Raw genomic sequence first — 21,621 nt, 5'->3', positions numbered from 1 at the left:
ATGGCGTCGGACGTGAGACACACATGAACCGGCCCTATTCTTGCTCTAGGGACAGGCTATTGACAGGTACACAGACAGCTGGATGAGCTGTGTGTGCCGCCGGAAAGGAGCCGGATTGCACTATGGCGGGGGTGTCTGCCCGGAGCCGGGGCTGGTCCTCACTCTGCAGGCTTTACCTGCGTCTTCATGCGGTACCGCCGAGCTGCGGCCGGGCCTGCCACGGTGAGTGCACTAGGCGTTGTGCTGGAGGAGGCCAGACATAATGTTACCATCCTCAGCCCTGCACTGGTATATGCTGTATAATGTGCTGTGGGACCTGTGTGGCTGCCAGGTCGTGGCCCTGGTGACTGTCAAATTGGGGGCCACATATTACCCTACCTGTCAACTTCTAAAAAGCTGGAGGAGGAGGAACAAAACTAATCATTGGTGCATAGTGGCTCAGTGCTTATCTATACACTCCCTTTCGTGCCGCCACACAGTAGGTATTCCCCCTTTCGTGCCGCCACACAGTAGGTATTCCCCCTTTCGTGCCGCCACACAGTAGGTATTCCCCCTTTCGTGCCGCCACACAGTAGGTATTCCCCCTCCTTGCCGCCACACAGTAGGTATTCCCCCTTTCGTGCCGCCACACAGTAGGTATTCCCCCTTTCGTGCCGCCACACAGTAGGTATTCCCCCTTTCGTGCCGCCACTCAGTAGGTATTCCCCCTTTCGTGCCGCCACACAGTAGGTATTCCCCCTTTCGTGCCGCCACACAGTAGGTATTCCCCCTTTCGTGCCGCCACACAGTAGGTATTCCCCCTTTCGTGCCGCCACACAGTAGGTATTCCCCCTTTCGTGCCGCCACACAGTAGGTATTCCCCCTTTCGTGCCGCCACACAGTAGGTATTCCCCCCTTTCGTGCCACCACACAGTAGGTATTCCCCCTTTCGTGCCGCCACACAGTGGGTATTCCCCCTTTCGTGCCGCCACACAGTGGGTATTCCCCCTTTCGTGCCGCCACACAGTAGGTATTCCCCCTTTCGTGCCGCCACACAGTAGGTATGCCCTGTTCCCCTGATGCGTGGAGCACATCCTGCCTCCCCAGCAGGTGCGATGATGTCACCGTGTCACACCTGCTGCTGTGGAGAGTGCGGGCCAGTGAATGGTGAAGGAGAGAACTGATGGAGCTTCACTATTGCATTCAGGACATGGATACAATTGAAATTTGGATATGCAGTACCTCAGTCGTCCTGAGACAGCCCCCAAAATCCGGGACTGTCCCACCTGATAGGGGACAGTTGGGAGGGATATATTACTGCCACGTGCTTTGTCCCCTTCAGCTATTACACTGCGTGATGTAGGGGACATCATTGAGTGGAGCCCCCCAGTACCCCAGCGTCAGGACTCCCCTGTGTGAGCGGACACACGTCCATACAGTGGGGGTCATCATGTGTGTGATCTGGTGGCTGAATCCAGACACGTCACATATTGGGAAAACTCCAGGACTTTGCATTTAATGCTTTGTATGAAACTCTGTGAATCTGGCAGTCGTTGCAGGACACAAATGACCTGATTGTCCAGTCCGCTGAGTGATTGACCACTTGTATTATAGAGATGGCGCCAGGAAGGGGGTGATCAGGCATTATGGATAGAACCTGCAACGGGAACTGTCTCACTGGTGGACTATCTGTACCAGGTCCCCCAGCAGAAGAGAGAGACTCTTTGTGGCAGCACTGCCATCTGGCTAATGGGATGTATGGAAAGAGGCTGTATTAAAGGGGTTTTCCAGGGAGATATATAAAAAAAAAAAAAGAAGCCGCATTGCACACCTCCACTATTCCTCATCCAGTGAGTGGGTCTTTCCTGGCACTTTTGCAATGTCAATCAGGTACATGAACTGGAGAGCAGCAGCAGGAGATCGTGGCGGTGAGTAATGCTTCTTTTTTTAATTTTGGCATTGTCTGGTCTCCCTTTTTATTTATTTTATTTCTCCCAGGAAAACCCCTTTAAAGCTCCTTCAGTCTAGTGATGTTAAAGGGGTTCTCTAGATACTGATGACCTCACTTCAGGAATGAGAGCACAGCCAGTACACAGTGGACAGAGCTTGACTTCCGGCTGCTGCAGCGGACAGCTCATTGGTCAGGGGTGCCGGATATCGGATCCCCACCAATCTGATAGTGATGACCTATTCTGACTTATTATATTGATAAGTATGCACCGTTATATTTGGTAATTTGATCCCCAAGATCAGATCTCAGGGGCCCAGCACTCAGCGTTGTATCGGTTTCATGCAATCATTCCTTGTTAGCATAGATAGAATGGAAGAGTCTCAGTTAGGCGTTTTGACCCAGCAGAACTGCTGACAGCCCTAGTTCGGGGCCGTGGAGAGCTGGGTAAATGTACTTTTGTCGATGGTGCTGCTCCACAGCGCCCCCCTCTGCTCTGGTTGGATTCTGCAGACATCACTCAGGAGAAGGGTTATGAAGCGGCTCACTGCAGGGTGCCAACAGCACTTCAACATGTTGTAAGGGAAAAATCAATTTTCAGCAAGAGCCCGCAGCCTGCTGCACTAAACAGAAGATTCATATGTACTTACCTGCTCCAGTCCTCCAAGCTGCCTCAGCAGTGTCCACGTTCCGGTCCCTGGCTTGTTTTTTTTCTAGCATTGAGTGGGTATGGTCACATGCTCTGCTGCAGCCAGTGACTGGCTTCAGCGGTGACGTGGCCACAAGCAGTTACGTCACTGCTGAAGCCAACTATTGGCTGCAGCAGAGCATGTGACCATGGTCACACTGTGCCGGATGTCAACACTGCGGGGATTGGAACATGGACACATCGGAGGACTGGAGCTGTGGGGAACAGGAAAGTATGACTCTTCTGTTTAGAGAAGCAGGCCGCGGGCCCAGAGAACCCCTTTAAGGTTTCTACAGTTCTACTGAGATCTACTCTCTGGGACCAAATTGCCACATTTAAAGGGGTTGTCCAGTTTCAGGAGGAGACTGAACAACACATATGATCCACCTGTAATAAAGAATAGATCATTACTTGCCTGCTGCTCCAATTCTCCTGTCAGGGCTGTCTACCCAACTGCAGCAGTGACATCATGCTGGCAACATTTCACTGCTGCAGCCAATCACTGGCCTGTGATTTTCTGCAGTTGTCAGAGCGAAGGTGCAGGATCTGTTTGATAAGAGTCTGTTCTGTACCTCAGGTGGATCGCATGTGCTGTCCGATTTTCTTCCTGAATGAGGATAACCCTTAAATAAACATATGAAGTCTAGTTATGCTCAGTTAGATTTTTTTTCATCATTGCCTTGTAAGAGCTATAACATTCTTATTTTTCTGTTAATGTAGCAGTATGAGGGCTTGTTTTTGCCGGGCAAGTTATAGTTTTTATTGGCAAAATTTTTGGCGCACACATATAAGGGTTTTCTGAGATTTTATAACTGATGAGCTATCCTTTGGATAGATCATCATTATCTGATTAGTGGGGGTCCAACACCCGGGACCCCCGCCGATCCGCTCTTTGAGAAGTCACCGGCGCTCGCAGTATTGCCGCGGCTTTTTCTAGGCCATGTGATGTCACCTTCACGTGGCCTAGGCGCAGCTCATCCGCATTGATGTGAATGGGGTTGAGCTGCGATACCAAGCGCAGTCGCTATACAGTGTACGGCGGTGTGCAGTGCAGTGGCCTAGCCTAAGACCCGTTAGTGACCGCCGTAAAAAAGGCATATGGGTGGTCACTAAGGAGTTAATAGCGGGTAGCGTGATTCTGAATGACATGTTCCTTTAACAAGCAGGCTGTTGTTTCATTACTTGTAATCAGCTTCCATAAGCCTCTGCTGTAGGGCACGTGGAGCATAGTGAAGCTGCAGCTTCTGGAATCAGCTCCCAGGTCAGATGATGCTGGATCATGCATGGTCCACACACTGTGCTGCGTGCTGGTCACTGCTTTGTATTATGTCACATACATCTCATTCAGCACAGGCTTATGGGGTTTGCACATGACTTTCCACTTAGTTTTTACAATTGCAGTGGAGAACTGAAAAAATGTGTGTGTATGTATGTGTGTATATATATATCTATATCTATCTCTATATCTATCTCTATATCTATCTCTATCTCTATCTCTATCTCTATCTCTATCTCTATCTCTATCTCTATCTCTATCTCTATCTCTATCTCTATCTCTATCTCTATCTCTATCTCTATCTCTATCTCTATCTCTATCTCTATCTCTATCTCTATCTCTATCTCTATCTCTATCTCTATCTCTATCTCTATCTCTATCTCTATCTCTATCTCTATCTCTATCTCTATCTCTATCTCTATCTCTATCTCTATCTCTATTCTATCTCTATCTCTATCTCTATCTCTATCTCTATCTCTATCTCTATCTCTATCTCTATCTCTATCTCTATCTCTATCTCTATCTCTATCTCTATCTCTATCTCTATCTCTATCTCTATCTCTATCTCTATCTCTATCTCTATCTCTATCTCTATCTCTATCTCTATCTCTATCTCTATCTCTATCTCTATCTCTATCTCTATCTCTATCTCTATCTCTATCTCTATCTCTATCTCTATCTCTATCTCTATCTCTATCTCTATCTCTATCTCTATCTCTATCTCTATCTCTATCTCTATCTCTATCTCTATCTCTATCTCTATCTCTATCTCTATCTCTATCTCTATCTCTATCTCTATCTCTATCTCTATCTCTATCTCTATCTCTATCTCTATCTCTATCTCTATCTCTATCTCTATCTCTATCTCTATCTCTATCTCTATCTCTATCTCTATCTCTATCTCTATCTCTATCTCTATCTCTATCTCTATCTCTATCTCTATCTCTATCTCTATCTCTATCTCTATCTCTATCTCTATCCGTACCTATGGTATTTCCTGCCAGACCCAAGGCTGTCACCATTAAACCGGCAATGCTGAGGCCAACAGCATGTTACTGACGTGGTACTTTAGAGGTTAAATGTCTGGAGATCATGCCGCCACGGTTGTGTGTGTGTGACCCTATCACGTATATGTTGCACTAAGCTTCAGTCTGCAATCTCCGCTCCCTCATTGATTTCTGACTCCTGATATGCGGTTTACAGCCTGCTTTTAGTTTTTCACGTTTCTCATGTGGACACGTCCCTCCTAGTAATACTTGCTAGATGTGAGAGAGTGTAGCCCAGGCCTTATGAGTCCAGAATGCTGCTGCCTTCACTAGCTCTCTTGTAATTCTCTGGGAAAGTTGCCTATGGCAAATGCCCTTCCACGTAGTGCCCTTTCTTTTAGCTCCCCACTCTTGCTTATCAAGGGGACCCCTGAAGGGGGGAGACCCCCTCTATGACATCCCTATAGACAGGGCATTGTCCTGATGGAGAACCTCATTAGGAGAATTTGATGTCACTAAGGCTACTTTCACACTCGCGTTTGGTGCAGATCAGTCATGGATCTGCACAGACGGATCCGTTCAGATAATACAACCGCATGCATCCGTTCAGAACGGATCCGTTTGTATTATCTTTAACATAGCCAAGACGGATCGGTCTTGAACGTCAATGAAGGATGGATCCGTTTTATATTGTGCCATATTGGCTCAGTTTCGTCAGACGGACACCAGAACGCTGCAAGCTGGTGTCCGCCTCCAGAGCGGAATGGAGACGGAACGGAGGCAAACTGATGCATTCTGAGCGGATCCTTTTCCATTCAGAATGCATTAGGGCAAAACTGATCCGTTTTGGACGGCTTGTGAGAGCCCTGAACGGATCTCACAAACGGAAAGCCAAAACGCCAGTGTGAAAGTAGACTAAGATGTCACTTGATGTTGACCTATGACAGAAGGTGACATTGGTAGTACTGTAGCTGGGGCGTCCACTATTTTCCGGATAGAATGGGTCCCACCACTTATCTCTGCTCATGTTCCCTTTTTTTCCCTGTATATACATTTTCTGTAATATAATTAGAGAAATGTGGTAACCTAAATCCATTTCTGCAATCTGCACGAGAAGTTCAAGTTCGGGCAGCTTTCCTCTAGAGCAGGGGTCTCCAAACCCCGGCCCGCGGGCCACATCCGGCCCGATTGTGCGTTCGATCCGGCCCGCCCGCAGCTGGCAGGTTGCAGGAACCAAATCCGCACAACCGCCCAGGGGCGTAACGATCGCGGTCGCAGAGGATGCGACCGCGACCGGGCCCGGCGGTGGGGGGGGCCCGCAGCTCCGTCGCCCCATCGCAAGTAATTTTAACATTTTTATGTAAATGGCTGGTCGCTTGGGCCCCCGGCCTCTGTGAGTAGTTGCGCCGCCCCACCAACCCCAGCCCTGCCTCCATCCATTCGGGCTCCGCCTCCACCCATTCAGGCCTGGTGGCGCTGTGATATCGCGCCAGCCAGGTCTCGCGGGATCACACAACGCACGCTGGAAGACAGGATTGTGGGCTGCAAGCAAGAGCAAGAAGGCGGGAGCGGAGCAGTCTGACGAGGTAAGTATTTTTTTTTTAAATGTGCACACCACCACTGCCTGGCTATAACTCACAGGGGGGCACCTGGCATGGAACTAAATGTCAGGCAAGAAATCCTCCACAGGGGACCAATGGGGAACAAAAATATATTTCAATAAGAAAAAAAGGCAAAAAAAATGGAAAAAAAATTAAACAGATAACAGAGGGGGCAAAAATGCAATATATACACACAGGGGATAAATGATTATGGAATATATACAGAGGGGGCAAAATGGATATATACAGGGCCCCTCTATTTATATCCATTTTGCCCCCTCTGTATATATTCCATTTTCCCCTCTTTATCGATATTCCACTTTCCCCACCTGTGGAGCAAAATTGTATATATCTTATTTTGCCCCCTCTCACATTGTATATATTCTGAGTGAGAGGGGGCAAAATAAAAATATATTCTGAGTGAGAGGGGGCAAAATAAAATGTATTGTGAGTGAGAGGGGGCAAAATAAAATGTATTGTGAGTGAGAGGGGGCAAAATAAAATGTATTGTGAGTGAGAGGGGGCAAAATAAAATGTATTCTGAGTGAGAGGGGGCAAAATAAAATGTATTCTGAGTGAGAGGGGGCAAAATAAAATGTATTCTGAGTTTGCTGACATTGCTGTTCTGATGGGGACATTGCTGTGCTGATGGGGACACCGCTGATGGGGACATTGCTGTGCTGATGGGGACAACGCTGATAGGGACACGGGTGTCCCCATCAATGGTGTCCCCATCAGTGGTGTCCCCATCAGCACAGCAATGTCCCCAACAGCAGCGTCCCCATCAGTGGTGTCCCCATCAGCACAGCAATGTCCCCAACAGCAGCGTCCCCATCAGTGGGTGTCCCCATGATGGGAATATTGTTTTTCTGATGGGAATATTTTTTTTTTTATGGTAATATATTGCTTTTCTGATGGGGACATTGCTGTTCTGATTTGGCCATTGCTGTTCTGATGGGGACACCGCTGATAGGGACACGGGTGTCCCCATCAATGGTGTCCCCATCAGCCGCGTCCCCAACAGCAGTGTCCCCATCAGTGGTGGCCCCTATCAGCTGCTAATGGGGACTCCGCTGATGGGGACATTGCTGTTCTGATGGGGACATCGTTGATGGGGACATTGCTGTGCTTAAGGGTGACACGGCTGATGGGGACATTGCTGTGCTGATGCTGACATTGCTGTGCTGATGGGGACATTGCTGTGCTGATGGGGACATTGTTGTGCTGATGCTGACATTGCTGTGCTGATGCTGACATTGCTGTGCTGATGGGGACATTGCTGTGCTGATGGGGACATTGCTGTGCTGATGGGGACATTGCTGTGCTGATGGGGACATTGCTGTGCTGATGGGGACATTGCTGTGCTGATGGGGACATTGCTGTGCTGATGGGGACATTGCTGTGCTGATGGGGACATTGCTGTGCTGATGGGGACATTGCTGTGCTGATGGGGACATTGCTGTGCTGATGGGGACACCGCTGATAGGGACACGGGTGTCTTTGCGTTGTTTTGCTAAAGTTTTTTCTCTTTTGTTCTCAGTCATATCATGCTGATTACAAAAACGATCCATGTAAAATATATACATTTAATTTAATACATAACTGATTTTTTTTTCCGGCCCCCGAATACTTGTAAAATCTTCAATGTGGCCCTCCTGTTGAAAAGTTTGGAGACCCCTGCTCTAGAGGACAAGAGGCTACCGGTCGCAGCCAGTAATTGTGGGTTGGGGCGGTTGTGCGTGACTTTTATGATGTATTGTTGGGTGCTGTGCTCTTTGTACTGTTTGTTCTGTGCTGTGTCATTTTTATTTCAAAATTAAAAACTGTACGGCCATTTCCCCACCTCATCCAGAGCAGCCATGCGCTTCATTCTCATCTACTAGCTCTCCATCATGCGAGGCTGAAGGCACAGCAGTGAGGGGGTATGACCTAGATCTACTGTTTGTCTCTCACCCCCACTTTGCGATCACCTGTTTGAAGGGTCTGTGGCGTAGTACTTTTACTAGCAGCTGCTGACGTGGATGCCCAAGCAGGCAGTCCAGTACGTTTCCGATGTGTTCAGCCTGAGACCAGGAAGTGCAGAAGAGCAGGGACTGGAGCAGCGGCCGAACACTTTGAGTACGTTCACACAAAGTACTTGAGGCAGATTTTCCCACAAGCTTTTCAGCCAAAGCCTGAAGTGGATTTGAAACGGAATGGAAATATAAAGGAGGGACTTCTACTTCTTCCTGCTGGATCCACTTCTGGCTTTGCAGTGAAATCTCTGAAGTGTAATACCAGTCACCGCCACTAGTAAGAGCACCGAGCTGTGCCCGATAAACTCTGCTACTTGCCAGAGCGGCGTGGCCTCTTCTAGCAGTTCATTGGTGGGGTAGGGGAGATGGTCTATCTCAAGAATAGGCCATGAATTTTGATTAAATTTATAGCCCCTTAATTTAGAAATCGGGTTCCACACATGTTTAGGGAATTCTGGGTAATGCTACTTGGCACTCCTTTTGAGACATTGCAGCAGGATACCTCAACGTGGTGCACAGTAACTAGATAGTACCATGCAGATACCTCAACGTGGTGCACAGTAACTAGATGGTACCATGCAGGTACCTCAACGTGGTGCACAGTAACTAGATAGTACCATGCAGATTAACTCCCTTGGCCTCCTCTCTTCTCCAGAGGTCTGGCACCCACAACCTGCAATACGTTCACATTGGAGAGAGACATCCCCTCCTGTTGCTGTGCTCCACCAATTCCCTCTGTAGAAAGATCTATTGATTTGGCAACAAACGTAATCTTTTTCAGGCAGTTTCTTGCAGTTCTGCGTAGACCAATGTATCATTCCCATTGGGAACCCCCCCCCCCTCCCCCATGGCTTTGTTAAATGTAGCTTTTTCCCCCTAGTTTTAACAAGTCCTACATTTTGTGCTGATTGTTTTGATAACATATCTTTATAGTTGTTTAGAGGGAGTCTTTCACCTAAAATCACCATTATAGAACACTAACATCAGGATCTCCATTACATTCCCCATATTAGAATGCTACCTTCCATATTGCTGTCCATCGCCGATTTTCTCAGGAAAACACTTTTATTCAATATGTTAATTCGCTGCTGAAGGTGCCCAGGGTTGGCGTTCATGCGGCCGTTGCCCAGGCCCCTCGGTGCTTTTCATATGAAACCCCTCCCCTTTCACCCCTCTGACCCACCCTAGGTTCTTCTAATTACATCCTCCTCTTAGTGAGAAATCCAGCGGCAGCGCCATTCAACAGATTCGCTGCGCCTGCGCACTTCATTCCCCATTATGGGCAGAGGCACAAGGCCGGCTAGATCAGGATGTATGGGCCGGCACATGCGCATTAAACGCTCTTGTGCCTCTGCCCATAATGGGGAATGAAGTGCGCAGGCGCAGCGAATCTGTTGAATGGCGCTGCCGCTGGATTTCTCACTAAGAGGAGGACGTAATTAGAAGAACCTAGGGTGGGTCAGAGGGGTGAAAGGGGAGGGGTTTCATATGAAAAACGCTGAGGGGCCTGGGCAACGGCCGCATGAACGCCAACCCTGGGCACCTTCAGAAGTGAATTAACATATTGAATAAAAGTGTTTTCCTGAGAAAATCGGCGATGGACAGCAAATATGGAAGGTAGCATTCTAATATGGGGAATGTAATGGAGATCCTGATGTTAGTGTTCTATAATGGTGATTTTAGGTGAAAGACTCCCTTTAAAGGGATTTCCAGGAGTTTGGTATTGATGGCCCATCCTCAGGATAGGTCAACAATATCAGATCGGCGGGGTTCTGACTGCTGGCACCCCTGCTGACCAGCTATTTGAAGATGCCACCGCCACCTCACAGCTTACCTGGCACAGTGCCATACATTGTATAGAGGCTGGTCTTGGTATTGCAGCCTAGGTCCATTCAGCTGCAGATAGGTCATTTGACCAAAGAACGTAATGGCACTGGCCTAGTGCTGCGGCCTTTTCAAACAGCTGATTGGGGTGCTGAGAGTCAGACCCCCACCAGTCAATCGGATATTGATGACCTATCCTGCGTATAGGAGATCAGTATTGGACTCCCATAGAACCCCTTTAAGCCTCACTCTTCTGGTACGCAAGCTCCACATCCTTTGTATATGTTAAATTATAAAACTGTGGCGGCTGGCAGCCACCACTAGGGGGGGATGTCTGCATGTGGATTTATTTAGCTCCTACTGATCTCAAAGATAAATCAGTTTTCAAAAACCGTAAAGTAGTGAACAAACTACTCCCCTTGCCTTGCCCCACCACTGCTGTTTGCTTGCTGCCCAGTCCCGTCACCTCTATTTTCTAGTCTGTGGCTCCACACGGTATATATGGCATGGACTGCCACTGCGGCCAGCGATTGGCTAACCAAGCAGTCCACGCTATTTCCTCTATATTGAGCCTAACAGTGGAGAGGATCGGTGACTGGCAAGTAGCTTCTGAACAGCAGTGGCAGGTGAGTACTGGTTGTTATTTTCCCCACTCCAACCCCATTTCTATTAAATTGCCATGTACTCCATTAAAGCAAATCTGTCCACTCGTACAAGCCCTACAAAGTCCGGTAATACCTGTATACAACACCTGCTGCTGGGCTTGAACCAGTAATTTGTATGAGGATACTCACCCCCCCCCCCCCCATCCTCCTGTCCACCTGAAATCCATGGAGTGTCCACATAGAAAACTGAGATCTGAGGTCAGCCAGAGGTTTCCTCTACTACTTCATAGGGCTTGTTGGAGATGACCGATTCAGTGTGGACCAGTGACATGTATACTTTAGTAGATACTTGTATTTCCATCTGCCCGGGGATCTTCAGCCGTGTACAGCGCAGGCGTCAAAGCAGGGGGGTGAGCAGCAAGGAGAATGAGTGGAGCCTGTAGTGCAACGAGGTGCAGAAGCAATGCTCTTGTTGCACCTGGTGGCTAATTTGCATAAAAGGAAAAGCCTTATTTCTTAGAATAGGGGAGACGGATATGGATGGGACCAAGCTTGACAAGTCCACATCTGAACATGCAGCTGGTTTTAGTTACAGATTCTCTTTATTGTATTGCAGCTAACCATGCCCACTTTTATACCCAGTGAGAACAGTATAAAAAGTCACAAAAAGTTGCTAATTTTGCACAAAATGGTGTGCACCAAAAAGTGTGACTTTTTTTTTCTGCCAGAATTCTGGTGCAAACGGAAATTGTAGTGGTCCTGAGTGCCCCCAGATGCAGCCTCGGCTTCCTGGGACATGGCTATAATGCGTGTCGGATGGTACTTGGGCTCATGTGACATGCCAGCATGCTCTTCTCTGGGAAAGGATATTTCATATTTTCTGCTAATTACGTGTTAACGTGTTTTAGTTAGGATAGATGAGACATGGCTGCCTGTGCAAGCAGCACATCTATGGAGTATGTCTTATGGTTTGTCAGTTACACATGTTATAAAATGTCCTGTTGGTGGGTGGGCCCCTACTAGTCCTGAGAAAGGGCCAATGCCCCTCCAAGAGGCCAGACATCTATGGCAGCACTTAGAGGCTTCCCTAAGGCTTCTTCTAACATGATATTTCTCCATCAGCCATATCTGTGGCCAACTTAGACCTTCTGTATCTTACCCTCTTCTAGTTGCTTCTTTTTGTACATGTAATTCTGAAGACGGAGTCTTGTGGTGGCCCCTCTTGAGAATGCGGCTCCTGATGGACGCAGCGGAGAGAAGCTTGGCCTTGCTCTTAGTACATCTATGTATCTCTTAGTATATAGTGTATGTATAGTATGTCATTATTACTGTATAACTGCCTGTGTGTCTTCTCTAGGATGGCAGCACTCTGTGAAGAGTACAGGGCTCTTGTGTTTAATGCCATCCAGTCGGCTGCCAGTGCAAGCACAAATCCGTCTTTATTCTTCCAATGAGCCCAGGGAAGGCGGTGGACCAACCGAGCCCAGTGCCACAGGCGCCACAGATAAATCTCCAGCAGGTAAAGAACTCCCAATTGCTTTCTTTGGTTATCGAATAGCCTGTCCAGATGTTATGGGGTCATCGCCGTGTTTTTACTGTGACCAAATTATCCAATGACAATGCCGTGTGGGGCTAGAACAGGGATCCGTAACGGTCGGTATTCCAGCTGCCGTGAAACTACAACTCCCATCATGCAAACTTTCTTGGCTGTTCTTGTGACTCCCATGGAAGTGAAAGGACAGCTAGAGTGCCGGAGGTTGCTGATCTCTGGGCTAGAAGTTGAATTGGGCTCTGTGGACTCTGCGTCTGAGCCCGAAGCTTGGATTATATATGAAGGAAAGCTCATGACTTGTACATCAAACATATCCATAAGAATCCATTAACCTGACAGAGACTAAAAAAGTTTGTATTTGGCTTCCGTAGGCTGGTATATGTTGGTATACCTTCCTCTCTACTGTATAGGAAAGCAAACTGCGCTTTCCTGTATAGTGGGACACTGCAAAAGCAGGATACTGGGCGGTATACTGTTGTAGTACAGTGGATTTAAAGGGGGTCTCTAGTATTCTAATATAGATAGATTATCCTCAAGATGTTAGATCAAGGGGGATCTGACACCTTGCAACCCCTGACGATCAGCTGTTCTGGAGTAACTCTGGTGTCAGAAGTAGGCGCATTGTGCAGTGGATCGAGCTGGTTACCACAATGCTGCTCCCATTCACTTCAACGGGAGCAGTGCTGCAGTAACCAGCTACGTCCACCACACCAGCGGACTCCCAAAGTGCTGATCAGCAGGGTGTCTGACCCCCCCCAATGATCTGATATTAATGGCCTAACCTTGAGAATAGACTATCGGTATAAATATATTGTAAAATTCCTTTAAGGATTGTATGAATAATAAAGATGTCAATAAAGATAGGTGAATAGTAATGTGAGTTAATAAAAATGCTAAATAAAGTGGTGCATAAACTCTGAGCTTCATATTACCATGCTGAGTAAAATAAAAGTGCATAAATAAAATGGCGTAACATGACAAAGTAAATCTGTGCTCACGTCTGCTGGAAGCTCCATCGCAGAACACAATGGGACGCTACAGTATTGTGTATGGTAAACTGCCGGATACCCTGACGGAAAAGTTTTTTTTTTTTCTGTTTTAGGAACAGTACAGAAAAAAAAAAAGAGGCTGATGTAAACAGAGCTCAAGCAGGCATAGAATCGCCCAACTGTCATGGGCTGATCAGTCATCCACTTTGTAGGGCTCATGCTTGCGTACGTAGTCTGTTTTACGGTCCGCAAAAGGCCGATACTGACCATGTGCGTTGCGCATTTTACGGAACGTCCAGCCCATAATAGAACGGCCCTATACTTGTCCAAAATAAATGGACATATGGATGCGGACTGAACGCGGTGCACTGCTTCTGCCTTCTCAAATGGGTGATTAGCGCTAAATAGCACTGCGCAGGGAATGGAGGATGCTGCTATGCCGCTTCTACTATTGGACCTGGTGATCATGTTCTCACAGAGTGTCTTGGGCTCAAAGCGGCAGTGTCTTAGCAGTATCCCCTGTAACTGGGGCTTCTTTGGGTGCCCCAGTTTCAGTGGAAATAGTGCAAAATAGAAAAAAAATGACCTCTTGGGGGGGGGGGGGCACATTATGTGGCAAAAAATGATTAAAAAATAATATAATGAAATACAAGTAAAAAAAAAAAAGTGTTTGTGTCTTCCAGATGTCTTCAAATGATCTCCTGGGTGACATTGTATGGCAAAAATATATTAAAGCAATAAGTAAAAGCATGATTAGAGAAATAAATAAATAGAGATGAGCGAATTTCGTAAAAGTTCGATTTGTCTGACTCACTGAATTTCACAAAAAAATTTGCTTTGTGACGAATTGCTTTGTCATGAAGCACATTTTTTTGTAAGTAGCGGATGCAATGACAGAGAGCTGCGATAGCGCCACCCCCGTCATTGTACCCCTCATACATGATCGCGGCATCTGAGTGTAAAATTAACAATACATTTTTTTTTTTTTAAATCAAACTTACCGCCTCCATTTGCTCACGACGGGCCAGATGAGAGAATACAACCAAAATGAATGCCGGTCAAGCAATTGAAAATAAATGGCGCCCAATTAATAGAGAATTTGAAAAATTTAATACTGGATAGCCTTAAAACATATATATCTTTATTAAATTATTTAAAATAATAGGCCCAACGATAAGGTGTGTATAAATATAACACCCCAATCAAGAGGTACCGTCTGCCAACCAGAAGTGAACTGGTAGGGAAAAATAATAAATGAGCCAGGCGGTGTGTACTCTGGTTCACTCAGAGGGTGAGTTAGGAAATATAGGGATAGAGATATGAGAGGGAGACAGATGCTGGGACTCAACCCCTCAGAAATCCCTATATCCTCACTGTAAAACAAACCCTCTCTGACTGCCCCTAGATGGCCCTTAAGCTTATCCTAATGACTTCCCAGCTTCGTCAGAAGCAAAAAGGACCAGTCACTCATAGGGCAGGCAGACAAATAAGTACAATTAAACAAATTTAACAAAAAAACGTCCCTACGCGTTTCACTGACCTCAGTCAGATCATCAGGGGACCAAGATGTAATAGATCGGGACATAGGCTGGCAACAACAATGCAGTATATGCCTGTTATATCCTAAATTATAGGTTGCGGCAGTTAACTTAAACAATACACAGGGTATAGCTGGATGTATTTAACTTGCCCATGTATACAGCCGATGTCCGCGGTCCGCACCTCTCCTGCGTATGGCAGTGGGGAGCCACCGCCATCTTGCTTGAAGATCTCGGCTGAAATCCTGTGCAGCCTGAGATTACGTCATCACCCTGGCAGCAAATGGAGGCGGTAAGTTTGATTTAAAAAATTTGAAGTTAGAATTTTTTAGTTTTTTTTTTTTATACTATTTCAGGTTAAATCGTTTCACTGACAGGGCTCCAGATGGCGACCAAAATGGTCGCCAATGCGACTTAGAATTTACAAATGGCGACAAGACTTTTTAGTCTTGTCGCCATTTGCGACTAGACCCGCAGCTCTACAGTTGAATACAGCGGCGGGGCACAGGAGATGATAGTTCTCTGCCCCGCGGCCGATGTTCTCAGCAGCGCAGAGGAGGAGTCGTCTCTCCCTCCCCCCTGTGCTGCTGCCGCCGCTGCCAGTAAGGAGAGAGACAGGAGGAGGAGGGGCTGTAGCCACTGCGCCACCAATAATGATAACTGACCTGTTAACACAAATACTGGAGGCGTGTGCCGGAATCAAATAGCCGGCACCCGACCTCTATGACAGGGAGCTGCGATCAGCGGCAGTTAACCCTTCAGGTGCGGTACCTGAGGGGTTAACTGCAGTGGATCGCAGCTCCCTGTCATAGAGGTCGGGTGCCAGCTATTTGATTCCGGCACACGCCTCCAGTATTTGTATTAACAGCTCAGTTATCTTCATTGGTGGCGCAGTGTGCCCCCCCCCCCAACACCCCAGTATAATAAACATTGGTGGCGCAGTGCCAATGAGGGTTAAAAAATATATATTAAATTAACTCGCCTCCTCCAATTGATCGCGTAGCTGCCGGTCTCCTGCTCTTTCTTCAGGACCTGTCAAAGGACCTGTGGTGACGTCATTGAGCTCATCACATGGTCCATTACCATGGTGATAGATCATGTGATGAGCACAGTGATGTAACCACAGGTCCTTTGATAGGTCCTGAAGAAAGAACAGGAGACCGGCAGCTACACGATTAATTGGAGGAGGTCAGTTAATTATTTTTTAACCCTCAATTGACCTTCTACTAAGCATTCTGTATTAAAGAATGCTATTATTTTTCCCTTATAACCATGTTATAAGGGAAAATAACACCGTGAATAGACTTTCATCCTAGCAACCATGCGTGAAAATTGCACCGCATCCGCACTTGCTTACGATTTTCACGCAGCCCCTGAAGGGGGTCCGGATTCAGTGCGGGTGCAATGCGTTCACCTCACGCATTGCACCCGCGCAGAAATCTTGCCCATGTGAAATGGGCCTAAGGCTGAGTTCACACGGGTAAGTATTTCGCGCGGGTGCAATGCGGGAGGTGAACGCATTGCACCCGCACTGAATCTGACCCATTCATTTCTATGGGGCGGTGCACATGAGCTGTGATTTTCACACATCACTTATGCGTTGCGTGAAAATCGCAGCATGCTCTATATTGTGCGTTTTCCACGCAACGCAGGCCCCATAGAAGTGAAAGGGGCTGCGTGAAAATCGCAAGCATCCGCAAGCAAGTGCGGATGCGGTGCGATTTTCACGCACGGTTACTAGGAGACTATCGGGATAGAGACCCGATCATTATTATTTTCCCTTATAACATGGTTATAAGGGAAAATAATAGCATTCTGAATACAGAATGCATAGTACAATAGGGCTGGAGGGGTTAAAAAAAAAATAAATAATAATTTAACTCGCCTTAATCCACTTGCTCGCGCAGCCCGGCATCTCCTTCTGTCTTCATCTTAGCTGTGTGCAGGAAAAGGACCTGTGGTGACGTCACTCCGGTCATCACATGATCCATCACCATGGTAAAAGATCATGTGACGGACCATGTGATGAGCGCAGTGACGTCACCACAGGTCCTTTTCCTGCACACAGCTAAGATGAAGACAGAAGGAGATGCCGGGCTGCACGAGCAAGTGGATTAAAGGGAGTTAAATTTATTTATTTATTTATTTATTTTAACCCCTCCAGCGCTGTTTTACTTTGCATTTTGTATTCAGAATGTATTATTTTCCCTTATAACCATGTTATAAGGGAAAATAATACAATCTACAGAACACCGATCCCAAGCCCGAACTTCTGTGAAGAAGTTCGGGTTTGGGTACCAAACATGCGCGATTTTTCTCACGCGAGTGCAAAACGCATTACAATGTTTTCCACCCGCGCGGAAAAATCGCCCATGTTCCCGCAACGCACCCGCACCTTTTCCCGCAACGCCCGTGTGAACTCAGCCTAAGGATGAATAGGACAAGTGTTCCAGCCCCTAAGGGGGCTAATAGTAAGTAAAAAAACAAACAAACAAAAAACACAAACACTAAGGCTGGGTTCACACGAGCGTGTCCGGATTAGTTCCGGATGCGTCCCGGTGTGTTGCGGCAAACCCGCGGGAGTAGGAATGCAAATGCAGTCAGATTTGACTGCGATTGCGTTCCGATGTTCAGTTTTTATCGCGCGGGTGCAATGTGTTTTGCACGCGCGTGATAAAAAAACGACTGTGGTACCCAGACCCGAACTTCTTCACTGAAGTTCAGGTTTGGGTTCGGTGTTGTGTAGATGTTATTATTTTCCCTTATAACATGGTTATAAGGGAAAATAATAGCATTCTGAATACAGAATGCTTAGTAGGTGATCAATTGAGGGTTAAAAAATAAAAAAAATTAACTCACCTTGTCCTCTTGTTCGCGTAGTTCTCCCGGTCTTTAGTTCTTTAAAAAGATGAACTATGGGCTAAAGGACCTTTGGTGACGTCAGATCACATGCTCCAATCACATGGTACATCACCGCGGTAATGGACCCTGTGATTGGAGCATGTGAATATAGAATATAGAGCATGCTGCGATTTTCACGCAACGCATAAGTGATGCGTGAAAATCATCGCTCATCTGAACAGCCCCATTGAAATGAATGGGTCCGGATTTAGTGCGGGTGCAATGCGTTCCCCTACCGCATTGCACCCGCGCGGAAATCTCGCCCGTGTGAACGCAGCCTAAGGCTACTTTCACACTTGCGGCAGTGTGACCCGTTGTCGGAACTGCCTGCCGGATCCGCCGATCTGGATGTGACTGAAAGCATTTGTGAGACGCATCTGGATGCGTATCCGTCTCACAAATGCATTGCAAGAACGAATCCATCTCTCCACTTGTCATGCGGACAGTCTGATCCGTCTTGTATCTTTTAACACATTTTTACCGGTCTGCACATGCGCAGACCGGAAGGTCGGATCCGGCATTCCGGTATTTTGAATGCCGGATCCAGCACTAATACATTCCTATGGGGAAAAATGCAATTCCGGCACGTCTTCAGTTTTTATTCGCCGGAGATAAAACCGTAGCACGCTGCGGTTTTATCTTTTGCCTGATCAGTCAAAAAGACTGAACTGAAGACATCCTGATGCATCCTGAACGGATTACTCTCCATTCAGAATGCATGGGGATATACCTGATCAGTTCTTTTCCGGTATAGAGCCCCTGTGACAGAACTCTATGCTGGAAAAGAAAAACGCTAGTGTAAAAGTACCTTTAAAATATTAAGTTTAAATCCCCCCTTTCCCAATTTTACATATAAAATATATAAACAATAAATAAATAAACATATTACATAGCGCTGCGTCCGAAAAGTCCAAACTATTAAATTATTTAAAAATATCTCCTATGCGGTGAGCGCCGTAACAGAAATAAATAAATAAAAACCATGCGATTCCCCATTTTTTTGTCACCTTGTCACCCCAAAAAATAGGATAGGGCTGTTCTATTATGGGCCGAACGTTTCCTAAAATGCGAAATGCACGCGGCTTTTTTATTTTTTTGCGTTGTATTGAGTATCGCAATACTTTTTTATGGTGACGAAAGAGAATCAAAATTTTGGTATCAAAACAACGCTACGCCGATCTGATCGGCGTAGCGTTGTCACGATACCAAAATTTTGATTCGCTTTTGATTTGGCGACTAAAAAATTTATTTGGCTCCTAAATTTTTCAGTTCAGGAGGCAATGGCTACTAGGTATTTTTTTTTAGTCTGGAGCACTGACTGACACGAAGAACGAGGAAATTGGGATTCGATTTGCTCATATCTCTATAAATAAATAAAACAAAAAATAAAATACAAGTAAAAGGGAAAAAAAAGTGTTAGTGTCCACCAGAGCTCTTTTAATGGCCTTTTGGGGGACATATGTGGCAAATGTGTGTAAATACAAATGTCAAAAATAACCACCCATGCCAACCAAAACCATCGCCATTATCCCTTCTGTCACATGAAACTATACATATAATTTAAAATGACCGACACAAAATAGTACTACTAATTCTAATTTATTTTGGTTTGAGTTTGCATATTTAAAGAATAAGGAGCTATAGTTTGAAAAAAATGACCTTGTTTTGCACAGTTTTCCTCAAAACTAAAAAAGTTAAAGATTTTAAAAAGTCCTGTGTGTCATGTTAAAAAGTTAAAAAAAAAAAAGTATTTTGGAAGTCCAACAAATAAGGCTACTTTCATCCTTGCGTTTTTGATGGATTCGTCATGGTTCAGCAAAAACACTTCCGTCGCGGTAATACAACCGTCTGCATCCGTTATAAATGGATCCGGTTGTATTCTCTCTAAAATGGCCTAGACGGATCCAGCACTAAAACCATTGTAAGTCAACGGGGGACGAATCCGTTTTCTTTTGTGTCCGAGAAAACTGATCCGGCACTATTTACTTACATTGTGTTTCATGTCTGATCCGTCTTTCTCCGCAGCCCATGACGCACTAGAAAATGCTGCTTGCAGAGCTTTTGTGTGCGTCATGGGACGGCATTGAAATGATACGGAATGCATTCTGATGCACTGCGTTCCATTCAGTTCAGTTTTGTCCCCATTGATAGTGAAGCGTTTTCCTCTGGTTTTTAAATCCTTTGACGGATCTCAATAGCGGAAAGGAAAACGCAGATGTGAAAGTAGCCTTAGTTACTACCATTAAACCAAGAAAGAGTCTCTGGTCATTTAGGCCTTTTAAGACCTGTTCATTATTGAGGTTTTCCACTTTTTACTATTGATGACCTATCCTCAGGATAGGTCATACATATCAGATTTGTGGGGGTCTGACTCCCGGCACCCCCACCGATCAGCTGTTTGAAGAGAAGGCAGCGCTTGTGCAAGTGCTGCCTTCTCTGGTCTGTTTACCTGTTCGCCGCAGCATTTGCAAGGTGAGCGGTGTAATTACAACAAGTATTACATTCACTTCTATGGGACAGCTCTGTAGTATTCACTTAAAGGGGTTGTCCAAGTTATTTTTATTGATCCTCAGGATAGGTCATCAATATCAGATCGGTGGGGGTCCAACGTGCTGTGCCAGAACAGCCTTCTCTTCATTGTTTACCTGCTTGCCGTCGGTATCACAGCAGCGGAGAGCAGGTGTCATTACAAGAAGCCGTCCCATTCCCTTCTATGGGGCGCCTCATTCCTATTCAAGTGAATACTACAGAGCTGTCCTATAGAAGTGAATGGGACGGCTTCTTGTAATGACAACTCCGCTGCGATGTCGATGGCGAGCAGGTAAACAATGAAGAGAAGGCTGTGCTGGCACGGCATGCGCTTTCTCTTCAACCAGCTGATCGGCGGGTTGTCGGACCCCCGCCGATCTGATATTGATGACCTATCCTGAGGATAGGTCATCAATAAAAATAACTTGCACAACCCCTTTAAACAGACAGATCCGTCCCATAGAAGTGAATGGGGACGCCATACTTGTAATTACACAGTTCTCCACTGCGATTGCTGCGGCGAGCAGGTAAACAGAGCAGAGAAGGCAGCGCTTGTACAAGCACTGCCTTCTGTTCAGACAGCTGATTGGTGGGGGTGCCAGGAGTCGGACCCTGACCGATCAGATATTGATGACCTATCCTGAGGACGAGTCGAAATATTAAAAAGAGGACAACCCCTATAAAGGGTTAATCAATTAGCTCTTTCTCTGCTAGTAATGGAAAGCGTTTATTGGTCGTACAGATATAACCTGTAACTGGGGACAGGAGGCAGTAATAGCTAATGGTAGCCATCCTCTGCAGGGAAGGAGAGCGCTCATTTTTTGAGGCCCCTTGAGATAGAGCAATGCGATAGGTCCCCAGACCAAAAAAAGTGGTTGTGGACCACTCATTTATGGCATAACCTGTGGATATGCTATATATGTGCGAGATGGACATGCCCCTTATAAAATCATAAAACCCCATTAAGAGGAACGTTACATTTTGCTTATTTTCAGTGTGTGCCCAGCCACCAAATGGTTAAAATCATTCCAATTCCGACCACGTCTAGAAGTACTTTAAGGCAACAAGCTAGTCACTTATTACAAATCCGGAATATCTAAGCAGCAATACTTCAAGCTCCATCTCCCCCGCATAAGATTTATAAGACAAAACCATCTGCCGTCATTAGCAAAACAAACGGATATTAATTT

General features: G+C 46.3%; 1 protein-coding gene across 2 annotated transcripts in view; it reads left to right on the top strand.

Annotated features, from left to right (window-relative positions):
- The first annotated feature begins 66 nt into the window (after positions 1-66).
- The window catches only part of SLC30A9 (solute carrier family 30 member 9), a 106,383-nt gene continuing 84,828 nt past the window's right edge, over positions 67-21,621 (top strand). For both annotated transcript variants that reach the window (XM_040418928.1, XM_040418927.1), the window contains exons 1-2: positions 67-222; positions 12,280-12,441. In XM_040418928.1, coding sequence (XP_040274862.1) covers positions 123-222; positions 12,280-12,441 — 262 coding nt within the window. In that variant the 5' untranslated portion in view covers positions 67-122. The remainder of the gene's footprint in view (positions 223-12,279; positions 12,442-21,621) is intronic.

The sequence above is a fragment of the Bufo bufo genome, chromosome 2 (assembly GCF_905171765.1).
Source record: "Bufo bufo chromosome 2, aBufBuf1.1, whole genome shotgun sequence".
In the NCBI taxonomy this organism is placed as follows: domain Eukaryota; kingdom Metazoa; phylum Chordata; class Amphibia; order Anura; family Bufonidae; genus Bufo; species Bufo bufo.
This window is presented reverse-complemented; position numbering and strand designations above follow the sequence as displayed.